Source organism: Equus asinus, chromosome 11, assembly GCF_041296235.1.
Source record: "Equus asinus isolate D_3611 breed Donkey chromosome 11, EquAss-T2T_v2, whole genome shotgun sequence".
Lineage (NCBI taxonomy): Eukaryota > Metazoa > Chordata > Mammalia > Perissodactyla > Equidae > Equus > Equus asinus.
The window spans coordinates 49096396-49113963 of record NC_091800.1 but is presented as its reverse complement, the minus strand read 5'-3'; the positions used below and the strand labels follow the sequence as shown (position 1 = coordinate 49113963).

The window sequence follows — 17568 nt, the reverse complement described above, 5'->3', positions numbered from 1 at the left end:
GCATCAAATCACAGTGAACTTTGGAACTATTAAGAATTTGTAATTTAAATAGTTTCACTCAATCCCTACTCCCAAATGCTTTTAATGAGAACAGACTTTTTAATTAAATACTCCCATGCACAACGTGTAGCTTGATGATTTTTCTGTCACATCAACCTCCCTACAAAAGCAAATAATCATTGTGTCAAAGGAAGATATTTCTTTTGAAACCAAATTATCAGAATTCTAGTTCTGATTTTACTTTGTTCAGTTGAGACTCTACACACTAAAAGGAAGGCCCTGTCTCTGGGAGGATGGCGAGGAATAGATCCACAAAGCAGGGAGACTGATGGTATTGAGGTGTTCAAGAGTCAGTCCCTTCCTCTCCAAGTCAGAGACAACATATTTCTCCTCTAGTGATAGTCCAATTGCTTATTAGAGGAAAGTGACATTAGAGGAATGGACACAAAATTTGGATTCACACAAATATCAAATCATGGAGTTTCTATTTGCTAGCTCTGTGAAAATGTGCAAGACGCTTCATATTTTTGAGCCTTAATAGCCTATTTGTAAAAGACACTAAGAGTACCTATTTTGCTGAGTTCTTGGGAAGTTCAAACTGGAAATCTATAAAACACCTTGAACACAACAGATCCTCAGAAAATACTAGCTATACTGATAATGACCATTCTTGCCTTTTTTGCTACTTTACTTAAAGAAAAGTTTTCAAGAAATGTTTTGAGACATCAAGGAATAATTGTTTGGTAAACCTGGCTCAGTATCAGGAACAAATAGGGAAAATATTTGGAGGGGGCCAACATATGCAGAAATAAGTAAAGATGATATAAGAAGTGGTGGATAGGTGAGAGATTATCTAGTTACAAGGTAAATACAATGCACAAAGGACAGCCCTTAAAACAAAACATGTGAATAAGCCCTCTGAGCTTCCAGATGGAAACAACACACCTCTGACTGATAAAGTCTTAGCCACAGAAACACTCCGGGGATTCCAGTGATCTCCATCCTGTAGCTTGTTTTCGCAGGGCCTTCTCTATGGCCCCATGGCTTTGCTGTTTGAAGAATCAGGGAAGGAAAGCATTGGAATCATTATTATATAACATAAAAACACAGCCCGGTTTGTGTCATGGGCCCATAGACCCTTCCTAGCACCCTTGCCATTCAACTTTCACTTAGGTGGTTTGTTATGTGGCTCTTGGCTGTGGGCTGCAGGACCAATATAACTTCTCTGGAACAATGTAAAATTAGATAAAACTTTTTTTGCTTACAGGATTTGAATTACCCATAAGTATGTTTCAATAAGGATGACAAAATTGTAAAGTAGAATTGCTTTGAAAGTTAGGCTCTGTAGACAAAGGGAGACAGAGTGACTCTTCTAGGATCTGTCTATGCCTGGTCTATTTCTGCTTCCAGTTCATTCTAAGGCAGATAATCTCTGATGTATACGTATTATTTAATCACAGAAATGCCTTAACTATAGCAGGTGGGATCTGTTTTATAGCTGGCATCTTTAATGCTTGATGCATTTGTCCATCTGTCAGGAACAATAGTCAAAAATTAAATAGCAGACATTTACTAAAAGTGGAATTATAGCAGATCAGATACTGAGCTATAAATATAATGTATATAATTTTTATAAATATATTTTATATATGGTTTATGGTAAAGATACTTACAAAATAATAATTATTGTCATATTTTTAAAATGAGTATAGTTTTATTTTAAAATTAATCTCAGACATTAAAATTTCTAACATGCTAATTATTTTTTATGTGGGCATATTGTTTAATTTCTCTATCCAAAAGTTTAACATTTAAGACTATATTAAAACTTTTAAGGTAAGCATCATGCTAAAGCATTCTCATTCTAATATTGTTGGGAAAAGAAATATGGCTGCTGCTTTCATGGGTCTCACCATGCAGTAGGCTCCCCATATGGAACTTCAAAGTGAAACAAGTACAATGGAGTTAATTCTTAGGGTGCTTTTATGGGAGAATAAATAGGGGAGCTCTATTTAGAGAAGTTCAATAGGAGGGAGCAGAAAAGCAAGAGAGGAGGGAGGAGGTACTTATCTTCTAGGCTTCTAGAAGGAAGAACAGGCCTGAATACTCCAAAGCAGTACAGAGCTTGGTGTGCTGTAGAATGCAAAGGAGAGCCAGGGTCAAGGAGTGAGGGGAGAGTGGTAATAGATTAAGATTAAAGAGGAAAATCAACACAAAATTATGTAACATCTTGTAGACCTTGGTGAAGAATTTGGCTCCTCGATCTTTTAAAACAATTGTCCATACTTAATGGACTCTTTTTATATATCCACTCTTTGCTACTAGATTCTTTCTACATTATATGCTGTAGACATCACAAAAGATTAGAAAACTATTTTTTCAAGACTTTAATTTTTTTCTTTAATGTACAAAGATTTTAAAAATCCATAGTGAGCACTGAAATGTTAGTTTTGAACAAATTATTACTTTTCCACAGATATTGGGAAGGATCTCACTTAATGGAACTTGAATTTTGAGCAAGTTGAGAATATCTCTCTTCTCTGTTTCCAATTCTAGGAATCATTGTCTCTTTTTAAAAAATAAGAATTGGAATGATACTCTTAACATAATTGAATAGATTATAAGAATAATGAGATAATTGAAAGCAGAGAGAAGTAGGGATAAATTCATGAAAGACTAAAAATTAGAAAACTTTGGTAAAACTATCAGCACTCTACTTCTTCAGTTATCTCTAGATCCTATTATTTACTAGATTTTTAAAAAAATACATTGTTTTATGTAGAAAAATTATTAGGATCAAAATTAATTTTAAAAAGATTCTATTTTTAGCCACATCGTACCAAGTATATGAAAGATTGAAGTTTATTTTTATAATATCAAGTTTATTAGGTTTATTTACAAAGTGAATAATTGAAACTCCTGCTAAGCTGAAATTAGAAGTAGTTATATATTAGTACATTTATATAATGTAAGTAAGAAAAAGCATAGTTTTTCCCACAGGTGGGTGCAATCAAGCCAAGCAAATGGAAGAAATCATGCCATGTTCCATGCAAAAGCAATAAACATTTCAGAATATGTTAATATGGTACTGTCATAGCCTTACTTAGAAAGAAATGTTCACCAAAATTATATGGTTTTAGGGGCCAGCTCCTGGGCTGAGTGGTTAAGTTCGCGCCCTCCGCTGTGGCAGCCCAGGGTTCAGATCCTGGGCGCGGACATGGCACCTCTCGTCAGGCCACATGGAGGCGGCGTCCCACAAGCCACAACTAGAAGAACCTGCAACTAAAATACACAACGATGTACAGGGGGGTTTGGGGAGATAAAGCAGAAAAAAAAATTTATATGGTTTTGATATTGATATTTGAATAATTCTTGATATAGGAAGTTCGTATATTTATTGACTATTACAATGGCTACTGCTGAGCTCTAGTAATATTTAATGTTAATGAACCTATCGTTAGGGGCCAAGAAGGTGAAATATTTTTAGACCACATATGTAGGGTGGTTATCCAGCATAGTTTTTGTATGCCTTTGAGTCATCGTTCAAAAACAGAGTTCAGTAGGATTAGTAATATACTTTCACTGGTGAATCTTAGATTATATCTTATATCCAAAGGTGTAGGCTATTTAGGGGGAGCAGATTTTCACTGTGATTATTAGATGTTTCATATATTAAGAATAAATCTGATGTATGATCATTGAACTGGAAAGCTAAGAATATTTAGAGACTTTCAAGTAATTGTTATCATTACCCTTAAAGTTGAACTGGATTAATTTTACAGAGCAGCTAATACTTGACACACCTTATTAGAAATTAGCCAGAATGAGACCAATCTCATCGACTTTTCTGCCCACGTTGTTGAGGGCAAGTGGTGGATTTTTGGATATTGACAATATAAGTTAAATATATGTATATTTTAATATATTTCAATGTTTCACTATCTACTTTTTGTAAATTACATGAAACCTATCTCTGATTCATTCATTCATTCATTCAACACATATTTATTGAACATATACTAGATGTTTGGGACATATCAATGAGCAAAACATTACCTTCATGACATCCTGGAGATGATATTCCAACTGTACAAATTAGGCTACGATGTAACATGTGATAGGAATATAAAATTTGGACAAGCCAATATTTCTATAAAGTAAAAAACGTTGGTTTTATGACCTTTACTAATTACTATATTTACTACAGGTTATGTAAAAGCACTCAATTAACTTTGTGTTGAAGGTGAGATCTGCAAATACTTAGACTATTTTTTCTATTTCCTGAATTTACTATAGGTTATTTCTGTTTCCCTATATTTTAATTCTTGAAGGTACCAGACATTTTGCAAACATTTACATGGCAATATGCATTTTTTAAAAATGTTTGGAAAACTTTCCTTTTCCCATTATCTTTTACTATAGGTGTTAAAACTTGAAATTTAGACATATTTTACACAAATACATCAAAAGTTTAGACCACACCAAAAAGTGGACAGTTTAGAGGGTGTTATATTTGAGAAATAGGCTTATGTTTTGTTTTTCCTCTGGATTTTTAGTTTATCATTCCTTTATCTGCTTTATTCGAATGGGTTTATTGAATGTATCCAAGATTTGATTTACTTTTCTTTTTCCCCTGTGTGTTTCTCAACTGGTAAAAATTGAGTAATATATTTCCAACTTAACATTTAATTGTTTTGGTTAATCTCAATTGAAGGGGGACAGGCTATAGTTCATTGAGAGTGATGAAATAACCTAGGTGGCTTTCACCTAAATATCAACAAATGTGCACAATAGTTACATTACATGGTATATTTAACAACACTGCTAAGGAGTAAGGTGGGAGCTAAGTCTTTCGTGATGAAGATACACCTGAGTGCGTTCAGAGAAAATTTGGTTCTGCAAGCTTGGAGGAAGTAATTGTCATTCAGCAGAAATCAACTAGCCTTGCATATCAGTGAAACACACGTGCATACTCTTATCTATTTTCTGAGTGCTGTGGAACTGATATCAAAATAGCAAATATATATTTATGAGAACTAGAAATGCTGTATTCTTTTCAACCACATGAACTCAATGTAATTATGAAATTAACTTTGAGAATATGTGAAAAATGTTGCTTCCTAAACAGGTGAAGATAGAATAAAACCCACAAATTTTATATCAGCCTATGTAATTTTTACATTCACATTTGTCCCCCAAATGTCATGTCATTAATTATTTTTTATTGTTCATTTTTAGATGGAAGACTGTATTTGAAAACTACTGTCATGTACTGAATCTTTCCTGTTGAAGAAATCCATGTTATAATAAAGAACTTTGCAGTCAGACATTCGTCATTGGAAAGTTTGGAAAAAATAAAGTCCTTTTAAGGGAACTTCCTCAATTTTGTGTATTAATGTTCTTTAAAAGTTTAAGTATTCTACAAACAAAAAAAAGTTTCCTCCATTGATTTTCACCTGTGGTTCATACCAGAAACCTGAGAATGTTTGTAAATGTACAAGTGTCAAACTTCTTACCATTAATACCTGCAACTTTGCTGCTGGACACTTGGATACAGAGTTAAAGGCAGGTCTGAGTAAGACCCAGCTTTGTTTTTTTAATGGAATGAACCATTTTCCTCTTCTGAAAATTCTGTATCTGAGTACATCAGGAGACTCTCGTGGCAGTGGTCACCCAGACTTACAGAATCACGCCCTCCAGAAACCAGCAAGAACGCTTAGAAATGAACTTGCAGAGGGCATAGAGGATTCCTTAAAAAATCAATAAAGTAAAGAGTAATATTCTGTTACATTCAATTTTAAACTCTCTAATTGTGGGTTTTCTCCTGAAGATTTTTTTCACATACTTTCCAAAAGACCAACAAATGGATGCTGACAATGACCCAGTGAATTACATTTTGCATATCTGAAAAGAAGCATTGAATATAAGCCAAGAGGTTTCACTGAAGGTCTTTTTACTTAAAAAAAGAAATAAATAAATGTAACATTTTCATTCCAAACTGGTAGTGGTATATAGAATTAAAATAGTAATGATGCTTCTTATTCAAACTGTTGGTCACATGTACAGTATATAAACATAAAACATACAAGGAAGGTATTATGTATGCAGTAGTATACTAGAGTTTAGGAAAATGAAAATTTTAGAAAATACGTTTTGTCACCCTGTTGGTCAGAAAGACACCTTTCTGGTTTTAACGCATGCAGGCATGTAAATATTTGTCTGGAGTCACAGTATTAATGAATGAGATCTTAAGCATCTGGTGACATCAGAATTCTGTGCCAGCCACTTTTATTTGTATATTGAACCCTAGTTAGTGCCCCAAACTGCACTATTGAGAATGGATCGTGGCTGAACAGTAAATCAAAACACCAGAAATATTTTTATATGTTAATGTCATATTATGTTAATGTTGCTGAAAAACAAAACCTAACAAACCCTTGATGTATCAGTCCAATACCATGTAGCGCGGAGTGATAAAGTTAAAATGTGTTGTGCTTCCCACCCTGGTCAGAGGGAAGGGTGCCTACGTGTTATTTTCACTGTCTTTTTGAAAGTTACGGTATGTGCGTTCACTTTTGTGCAGAAACTGGAAGTAAAGCTGCAAACAGTGCTTATCACATGCTGAAGTTACCTTCTCTTTGTTTTTCCATACCTGGAGTTACACCTTTAAAGACTGATATTGTCAGTCAGTAGAGTCGGTTATGATTTTGCTATCATCTTAAAATTATGATCATAACGTTATTTATTACCATAAACAGCAAAACCTTAAATGTCCAAGAAAACTAGTTTTAAAATGATAGTTCTGATTGGGTATTAATTATTTGGTTAAGAAAAAAATTAAAATTATAGATACTCTGGCACTAAGCTTCTATAGTTTTTAGGTCTTCCTTGCAATACTGGAACATATTTCTTTTGTGTAGCTCGCTATTAACCAGCCAAGTCCATTTTTTACTACAATAAAAGGTTATATATACAGTTCCTATTTTAGCTTGCTTAAAAGGGAGCAATATTTTTATTTAAAATACTGTTAGTAAATGCTTTGTAGAAATTTGGTTTTCTAAGCATAGCTCCTCCAGAACCATCTTTTGTTGTTTAAGCATGAGAGATTCTATTCTTTGTTGTATGTCTTTCTTGTTTATCCCTGTATGCAGTTTTTAAAGGATTACAACGCTTAAAATTGGAGGGATTTGTGGCAAGCTTTTCAATCATACATCTTTTGAAATATTTGTTGAAAAGCCTGCAACTTACATCAGCAGTAGAATCAGCCATTGCTCCACTCCTTGCATAGAGTCACTTGATAAGTAGGTTAAATAGTTTTAAAATACAGACTTTCAAGACTTTTGAGAATGCTTTAGTGTTGGGATCGATATAAAGGAAATTTTAGCAAGGAATAAAGAAAAAAGCTATCAGCTATATGCTAAGAGAGAGTCTTACTAACATGTTGTAAATATGACAATTCATGAAATGTTATTTGAAGTCTGTAACTTAAGTTTTTTTGCCCCTTTTTTAGTTATACAGGTTGGTTTGAAATTTGTTTTTTGGTATAAACAAGTAAAATTGTGCCCATTTTATGGTTTCCATGCTTTTGTAATCCTAAAAATATTAATGTCTAGTTGTTCTATATTATAACCCCATTTGCGCTCTATGCAAGCCCTTGGAACAGAACATACCCATCTTCATGTAGGACCTATGAAAATTGTCTATTTTTATCTATATATTTAAAGTTTTCTAAAAATGATAAAAGGTTATTACGAATTTTGTTGTACAAAATCTGTACAAAAATCTGTTTTTACATCATAATACAAAAATTGGAAATTTTTCTATGGTAGCCTAGTTCTTTGAGCCTGGTTTCAATGTGAGAACCACGTTTACTGTTATTGTATTTAATTTTCTTTTTCTTTTCAACAATCTCTAATAAAACTGTCTGAAATCTCCCTGTGACTTTATTTACAGTTCGTCTTTATTAAATTTTGTGAAATGCATAGCATTGAAGGAATATTTACTTTCTAATGGGAGGCATCTAAAAACAACATAAGTCAGCTCTTTGCAATGCGAGGGGAACAATGCTCAATGATTTTATTTAACATGCAACTGCTTCTATCTCTAATATGAATTACTGTGGTGAAAAACATCATAAAAGCACACTCTGTAGTTATTGTTTAACAAGCAGATTTTCCATATTTTGTTTCTTGCCAGCTAAGCAAACTGCCCACATATACATGATTTATTTATGTACATTTCTCAGTTTATGAAGCTGTTATTTGTACCTTTTTCCTTTATATTCTTATATTCCCATGATTCTTATTTCACAAAGCTTTGTGCTGAATAATGTAAAGTAGACATGTTGATGGAACAAAATATATTATTCCCATATCTATGAGAGTGTAGATTTGTAACTCTAACTCAGTGTTTTGCTTTTGATCTCTATCATTGGAAAAAAATGCCTTTAGAAACTTTGAAATTCCAATCTCCTTTAATAATATATAAACGTTTTAATCAATCCAAAATGCAGCATTTGAAGAAATATTGGGTTACTATCTCTGTGAATATTCTAAACATTCCCAAGAGAATGGAAAATGGATTTTTTTTCTGTCTAAAGAAATTATTTCAATGAATGAACAAATTATGATTTTTTTCCCTAATAAAAACCTAAAATGTTTATGTGACCATTACAAACACATTTTTGTCTTCTGTCATCATATGTTTATGTTGGTAAGACTTGTAACTCGAACATCATACAGTCTCTGGATGTCAGTGGAATTTGGTGATGATTTAAGGTTTTTCCCCATGTGATTTCATTGGAACTAGCAAATTTACAATCTGCACAAAAGCTATTTATTACTAAAGGAGAGTAAATTATGAATAAAAGTTATATGGATTGCATTTTTACAATATGGGAAGTAGAGATGTTAATAGAATTAAAACATTATTGTAAATGGCATTGTAAAAATATCACTTTTCCTCATGTGCGGGCTTGGTGCTAACATTTATCTTTAATATGTAAACTGGTATATAAAAGCTAAACTGATCCTCATTTATTCATTTTAACAGATTCATTAATAAAGCCTCTATTCTGCACAAAGCACTGTGCTAGGTGTTGTAATGACTGAAGTTGAAAACAGCTGTTGTTCCAGAGAAGCTTATATTTTTGTTGGAAAAGGAAAGCTTACTTTTAGCGAGAAAAGATTCATTGAGCATCTTCTACTCTGTAGTGGACGTGGGGCTGGTACTAAGAGGATATTGACTTAGACATTTTTCCACTAAGCAGTAATAGTCTAGTAACTAATTTTGTACATTCATCTTCTAGAGAGTAATACAAGATGATTTGGGAGTCAGACAATTGTGTAGGGGTTGAGAAAAGGGATGGATACATTTTCCCCTAGGTAAAATACCATACTAGTTATTCTTTTTATGTTATTTTTAGTCTATTTCAATCACGTCATTCTTCTTACCAATGCTTACAAACTTTGTTTTAAGGTAAGTAGCCTGTTTAATCACAAAAGCTTTATCATCAACAAACAATAAATTCCTAATGTGTTTAGATTATTGAGTATAGATGTACAATATTTAATTATCACCCAGCATCTATACATCTAGGGTAAGTAATGGCCTAAAATGATTCAAACAGAGCATAAATTCCTAAATGCCAAATGAGGGCATCAGGTAACAAGTGATGTTTGTAGTGGCAGCATCCATTTACATTTATAGGTTAATGAGCTAGAGATTTTGAGCTGAACTATTGGATAGTTAAGACTCCTTCGGTTGGATGTAACAAAAACAAATTCCCTCAAAGCTAAAGAGAAAAAGGAATTCGTTGTAAAGACAAGAGAGACACACATGGAACCTCAAGGCAGGAATGCAGCCAGCCCCCAGGGGCCAGGGTCCCTTTTCCACCTTCACCTTTCTGTTCCTCTCAGTAACTTCTTCTTTCTCCTCTCATTGCAGAAATATTTGCTTCTCTTGTTCATCTCTTGACTCCTCTATTATTCAGAAGCATAAGACCAACCCACAGAAGTGAACCAGTTTTCTGTTTCTTGTGCTAAGTAGACTCCCTGAGAGTTCTAATTGCCTCAAGTCGGAGCACATGCCAGTAAGGTAGCTTGGCAGTACATCAGATGCATCTGGGGAATTTTAGAAACTACTGTATCCAATTAAATTTTAAAATCTTGAGGTTGGGGCTAGGGCACAGGATCTTTAAGTTCCTTGGGTGATTCTGATGAGCAGCTAATGTTTAGGACCACTATCTGATAGGGTGGCAAGTATCACATTATAGAAAATGATTAGTGGGCCTTCTGTTGTGGGGCACGGGGGTAGTTGGGGGTTGGTGGGGGGCATTGTGAGCTGTGCAGAGACTACAAGAGCCAACTAATAGTTCTGTAAAATTTTAAAATTTCATAAAATCTGTAAAATGATATATTTTTAAAAAGTAATTTTAGCATCATGGACTTAATTCTGAATTGAATATGAATTTGCAATCCTCCCAATCAGGTGTAATAGAAGTCATATTATTTTTTTCTAAGTAAAATTATTGATTAATCTGACCCCAGAACCAACTGCACAGAGAGGTGAAAATTCTATTTCAATCATTGTCGAGGCCTCCTCCCTCTAAATGTCCTTAGTCCAAATGTTTTCCTCAGTCCATATCATTTGGTGAGACCTCTTGTGTTTTCTTACCCAGGATCCAGCATTTGAGAAGCAACCCTATGCCCCTCTCTTCGGAGATCCTCCAGGTTTGTGGAAGCAAAAATTATAACACAGTGTGTTGTGCTTCTCAATGTAGGGAGAGGAAATATTTAAGACAATTATTTATAAATGGGCAAGTGTAAAGTTGTGTGAAGGAGTAATGTTTCTATGCTTTACTTGAAATGGTAAAATGTCAATCACTACAAGTAGACTGTGATAAATTTTGCATGTATAATGTAGTACCTAAAGCAAATGCTAAAAACGCTATCTCAGTATATACATTCAAGAACACTATAGATAAATCAAAATGGAATTCAATGCTGTAGTAAGGTTAGCTCCCAGATAAGCAGTGAATACTTTCTGGTAATTCATCCAGGGCTTTAAGCTACTTTGCTAGTAGTTTTCAACACTCTCTCAGGTACTTTGGCTGCTCTTTCAACAATGCTAATTGTGTGTCAAACTTTGTCTACTACAATAAGCAACAGATAAAGATACTTTAGTTGATGCATCTCCAGCATGATACATCTCTATTTTTCTATTTATTGTGTGTGCTCACGTTCAAAATATACTTCATAGTGATATTTTTAAACAAGCAAGGACTGAAGTGATAACTATTTGGTTATTAAAATTTAATTGTTTTTAAATCACATTGTTGGCTTCTACCCCAGTATGGGAACTGGGAGAAGGACATGTTGATACCAGTCAGTCCTTTTCTTACTAACTCATCTTGTTAAATTTACAAAGGCAAAGGGGCTCCCATTGAGTTGGATCTTTCATTTAAATCCATCTATTGTCATGTGCCTGGGTTCATTTATGCTGAATGGATTTTGGCTTCTTCCATTAATAGATTTTGATGCTTTTTAGTATATGCTTTACATGCACTTTTTCTTTTCCCACAGATAGCTACTGTGAGATGACAATAGGTACACATCAAGGCCTAAATGAAAATGGACAAATTGTTGGGAACTGAAGTTTCCTGCAATACAGAACAGAACTGGGCAAGGGTGGAGAATCTAATCAAAGAGCCAATAGGCAAATGATCTAATAGCACAATGTATTTTCAGGAGAGGAAGGTTGGGGGTGATAGAAAATTCTTAACTGACGAACACAAATGATGATTTAGCACCTAGATTTGACACGTATTTAAAGCTGACTATCTGGGTTTGGGAGACACTGCCTCATCCTTGGGTAATCTCTCACCTGTAGTTGACTTGATGTCGCCAAATGTACCTCTATTTTGGCAGGTCACTTAGGAGTCCCCTTTGATCTGCTGAGTATTCAGTGTTAGGTTCAGCTATCTTCTGCTCATTCTCACATCTGTACCACACATATCCATAGTAAACACTTAGGTATTCTTTACTCCAAAAACACCAGGAATGTTGGAGCATTGCCCCAAATGCAGCAAACTCTCTCTGTACCTTTGTCAGAGCATTAAGCCAGACATGCATTCCTATCGTGTGAAATTCAAGCCTGAGATAGACACTGGTCCTGTGTGTCCAATAACCTCTAGTAGACAAATACCAGGTCCTCTGAGTGGTCCCATTGAGGTTTCTTCCCAGTCTTTAGATAGGAGGCAGACATCTGTCACCCCCTATGAGTGATTGAAGGGGCTTGGACATGAAACAACCCACAGCCCTCACCAACAACCGTCTTCTTACCTTAAATCTTTACCCCATATCTTAAATCTCTTTTATAGTCTGGAGGTAGATGGACAGCTGAGGTCACAAAATTAGTTTTCAGATAGCTATCTGCAAATTCTATATGATGACTTTGCATCTTACCTTGAAATGTGGTATCCATTTTATTCATTTATTTAATTAAAAAATACTTTAAAAAATTTTGAGATAATTATAGACTAAATGCAGTTGTAAGAAATAACAAAGAGGGGCCGGCCCAGTGGCGCAGCGGTTAAGTTCGCACTTTCTGCTTCTCGGCGGCCCGGGGTTCGCCAGTTTGGATCTCAGGTGTGGACATGGCACCGCTTGGCATGCCATGCTATGGCAGGTGTCCCACATACAAAAATTAGAGGAAGATGGACACCGACATTAGCTCAGGGCCAGGCTTCCTCATCAAAAAGAGGAGGACTGGCAGTAGTTAGCTCAGGGCTAATTTTCCTCAAAAAAAAAGAAATAACAAAGAGACATCCCATGTACCTTTCAGCCATTTTCCCCAAGGATAACATTTGGCATAAATATAGTACAGTATCAAAACCAGGAAACAGAATAGTTGATATCATCTACCAGCTTTATTCAGATTTTACCATATTTACAGGCAGTTATTTGTGTGTGTGTGTTTAGTTCTATACAATTTTATCATAAGTGTAGATTGACTGAGCACCACCACAGTCAAGATATAAATAGTTCCATCACTAGGATCCCTCATGCTACAACCGCTAGCCTCTCTCCCTACCTCTCTGTGTAAGTCAGGGTTCTCCCGAGAAACATTACCACTAGGATAAATACACACACACACATACCCAGAAATGTGGGTGCTACTAGACCATATAGAGTATGTACATCCTCCAAATGCACGACCCCTTCCTGCCATTCCTCTGGTGGCTCCTGTGGCCTGTAGAGACAGAGTGGGGGAAATTTCCGTTGATAACTTGGTATACAGATGAGTCTAGTTGGGGCAACATGCCCACAGGGATTGCAGTCGCTATTCAGCCCAACACTGACACCATCTGGATGGAAACAGAAACAAACAGTAGCAGCCAGTGGGCTGAACTGAGTGGTTTGGCTGCTTGTTAACCCTCTGCACTGACAGTTGAACTGTTCTAAAGGGATTAACTCTTTGGCTAGGACAGTGGGAGGGCGAGGGCTGAGTGGTCATGAACAAGCCCTTGTGGGATCAGGATACGTGGAAAGACATTTGGATTATCTCGCAAGAACCTGAGGCTGTCCTCACTGTTTAACACCGCCAGCTCGTAGGGTGCTGACGCCCTCCGTCAATCAGGAAGCTAATGTCCTAGCCCCAGTAGGAGCCCTAGCAACTCACCCTTCAGCAGATTCAACAGATTGGGTCCATAGGAAAGTGCCTACCCCAGCGCCTGAGTGGGATGGTGTACTACCGAGGATGTTGGATTGCCCTTGAAATACAGTGACTTTGTTAAGGCAGTAACAGTATGTCCTGTGTGACAATGTCCAAGGCAACTGTCAAAGCACTCTGGGGCCATTTACTGGAGTTGGGAGTTCTCAGCTGGTGAGAGATTGGCAAATTGATTATATTGGCCCACCCCCTCTGAGTAAGTGTTGTAAATATGCCTTGGTTTGTGTGGACACTGTAACTGGCCTAACCCAAGCTTTCTCTTCTTGCCACATAAACCAGGCTGCCACCATTAGGGGATTAGAGGAGCTGAGTAACACGTATGGATATTGTCGTTGAATAGAGAGTGATCAAGGGTCACATTTTAAAGGTCATAATGTGCAAGACTGAGCAAAAGAACATGACATTGAATGGAGGTTCCATCTCCCCTGTAATTCACAAGCAGTAGGGTTGGTAGAAGGGAAGAATGGAACATGAAAGCAGCAGATTAAATTACCAACAAATAAAACCACCTTAGCTGGGTGGACTAAGGTACTATCCTAGGCTTTAATACATTTAAATGATCAACCAGTAGGGCATTTTGCTCCATTTGCCAGACTGGGGATCCCTACCAAAACACCCAACACCGTAAGGTATGGAAGTCGAGGAAAATAGCCACTGCCCTGACTCTCAACATGTATCAACATGTTATGCTGCTGAGAACACCAAGCCCCATCATGCCTGGGAAAGGCTTATCTACTGAAATTTGCAATGGGATGCCCCACTAGGACAGGTGAATTACTTCATACCCCTACGTGGGGGGGAACCACTCACTCTCCACTGGGATCCCATTGTCCTGCTTGCAAGTGGGACCTATTGAAATGAACTATACCTGGAATGGAAAATGCATCATGGGAAAAGGGGAGAAGGTAGGGGTCCTGCTCTGGCATCACCTGGTCCAGTCCATTTCCTCATGCCTGACAGTGCTGCCTCCCTCGGTCAACATATATGACATGCACAGCCAGGTCAAATTTCTAAAGCTGCCAATCTTCCTCTCCTCAAGGCTAGGTAGGCACGTTCTGTTTTCCATTGATACAGATCATTTATCTGCTGTCTTTTGCACCTCCATTGGCATGGAGGACATTATAGTACAGATAGAGGGTCTTACTAACTTCACTCAGCAAGCCTTAAACTATAGCCAGCAAACCTGTCTTTACTGAACACTGAAATGTCTCTAATGGGAAAGCCTGTTCTCCAAAATGGAATGGGCTTGGACATTATTATTGTCTCTCAAGGAAGCACTTGTGCCATTATTCAAACAGAATGCTATGTGTTCATACCTGATGAGTCAGGTAACATATCATCTTTATTAAATCCCATGAGGACACAGGTAAATGCCCTGAGTGACCCAATTCCCAGCCTAGGGGACTTAGTAAATTAGCAGTTTGGATGATGGAGCCCTTGGTGGAAAAAGTTACTTATTTGGGGAATCATTATCTTAATCTGTGTTTTCTTTTGCATGTATCTATATTGTTGCTGTGGCATCTGCCTCCAATGCAGCCAGACAGCCACCACGCTAATGAAACCCCTTGCACATTGTAGAAGACAGAAGCGAGGTAAGATCGTAAGAGTCCATCCTGAGGGGTAGAGTGTTGAAGGAGGAGATCTAGAGGTCGTGATTGCTGGTTGACCCTACTGCTGGACCGGGGCAACTGGAGGCTCATCTCCTCCCCTGTCCTTGGAATGTATCTTCAGCCCACTGTTTCCACTCTAGGAGCCATTTCAAGGATGCAGTCTTAAGAGAGTAATGTGTTATTGAGATCGTCTGGACTGGATACATGACTGAACCCTGTTAACCCTCTATATAAACTTTTAAGATTCCGACAGGCAGGTGTGAAGATCTCATCCTGTGGGCCCCCAAGACAAGCCTCTTAAGTAAGTTCTGTCACTTTTAAAACAGCCACCAATCAGGAGTGGTCTGCCTCTTTCTTTGGTCTCTCCTTACCCTCCCTGTACAGGCATCAGTTTTAGATTTCACCTGGGGAAGGAACTCCTGAGGTTGTGAATCAACATGTACTTTCTAGGAGTCTTAAAATATTTTTATTTTACTCTCTTTTTGAAAAAGAAAGTAATTTTTCTTATGTGCAGTTCTAGATTCTCAGTAATTTTTTCTTAGCAATTTGTGTGTTACACAGGCTTCTGGCATCCATTGTTATTATGGAAATATAGTTTAAATATTGTTCTTTGTAGACAATTTGTCTGTTGTCTCTTCTCTGCTTTTAATAACTTTTATTTGTCTTTGGTGCTTTGCAGCTTGAATGTAATGTGTCTAAGTATGAATTTCCTTTTATTTATTATGTTTGGGACATAATGGGCTTCCCAATAGTTGAGGAGGTGTTTTTCTTTAATTTAGAAAATTCTAAGCCATTATCCCTTCAAATAACGCCTCTATTTTTTACAACAATCTGGAATCTTTATTCAGTTCTAAATTAGAATTTTCTACTTTAACTTCTAGGTTTTTTAACCTTCAGTCTTGTATGCCATTTCTTTAACTCTGCTTCATTCCATGTAATTTCTTCAGATTTCTCTTTCAATCTACTAGATATACGTGCAGGTATATATAGTTTACTATTTAACTCTCACATAGAATTTTTAATATCAATTATTATATTTTCATTTTTAGAAGTTTAATTTGGTTCTTTTCAAACCTTCTTAGTCATTTTTGGTAGTCTATGTGTTTGGTTCTCTCTTTTATTTCTTTATGTATTATGATATGTATATATAGTCTCACATTTTTACTCTGTTTCTAAAAATCCAGTATTTTATATCACTGAGGTCTGATTTTGCATTCATTATATTTCTGATTCTCTCTAGAGCCTTGTTTCTTAATAATTTTTAAAACATTTTGATTTGAACTCATGTTTATTGAAATTTTATCTGTGGCAATCCTTTAAAGTCTGGTTCGAGAATGTAGTATTCTGTGGAGGAATTTTATTTCCTTCTGCTTTTAACACTTTTAACTTAGATTTAAATTTAAAATAACTTTAAATTCTTATCTGGTATTGACAGTTCACAGAGACAGTGTAAATTGTAGTAATCATCTTCAGAACATTTCCAAATCCATGAAGGTAAGCCTGTTCAAATGAGACTTCTCTCCTCTCCCCAGAGCCACAGCTGACACCATATTTTTCTGACATCTGCCTTTGTGAGGTGGATGTTTTTCTGCTTGAACTTTTTAACTGAGAGTATAGCCCTTCTGAGTCCTAGCGTCATGTGAAATTGTCCAGTCCGACTTTATTTCCTGCCCCTCATAATCATGAACACTGAAACTGAGGCTCTGTTACCACGGATTTGTAGCTGGCTCAAGGATAAACAAGGGCTTCTGCTCTTGTCTGTTACCTGGAGAGAAGACGCTTTTATTTTGGCCTCAGAAGGACACCTCCATGTTTTAAAATATGTCATCCTGCATTTTTGGTTATATTTTTGTGACAGGGACTGTGTATTGGACTGATATTACCATAAATGAATACTCACTACTTAAAACTTAATTTTGAAACTCCTGAGATATAATTTATAACTATAAACATTAATCAATCAACAGCAGTTAAACATTCATCTATTATGTTCTTGTCGTAAAGAATCATGGATAGCGATAAAAAAATGGAGTGACATATGTCAAGGCTTCTAAAATGGAGCTGGGAGGCCATTAAGGTAATGGGGCTTATGCACATGCACCACATCTCTGCCCAGGTGGAATGTAACATTTGAACTGTGTCTCTCTTGTTATCTTGACTCTCTTTCAGGAAAAATGCTTACTCCCATATATAAGAACATTTTGCCTTAGAGATGGCATTAGCAACC

The 17568-nt window shown here is 36.2% G+C and overlaps 1 protein-coding gene across 1 annotated transcript in view; it reads left to right on the top strand.

The window, feature by feature from the left end:
* DACH1 (dachshund family transcription factor 1) overlaps window positions 1–9082 on the top strand; it is a 414137-nt gene extending 405055 nt beyond the window's left edge. Inside the window, exon 11 of the mRNA XM_014859930.3 lies at window positions 5239–9082. Coding sequence (XP_014715416.3) covers window positions 5239–5276 — 38 coding nt within the window. The 3' untranslated portion in view covers window positions 5277–9082. The remainder of the gene's footprint in view (window positions 1–5238) is intronic.
* The last annotated feature ends 8486 nt before the right edge of the window (window positions 9083–17568 follow it).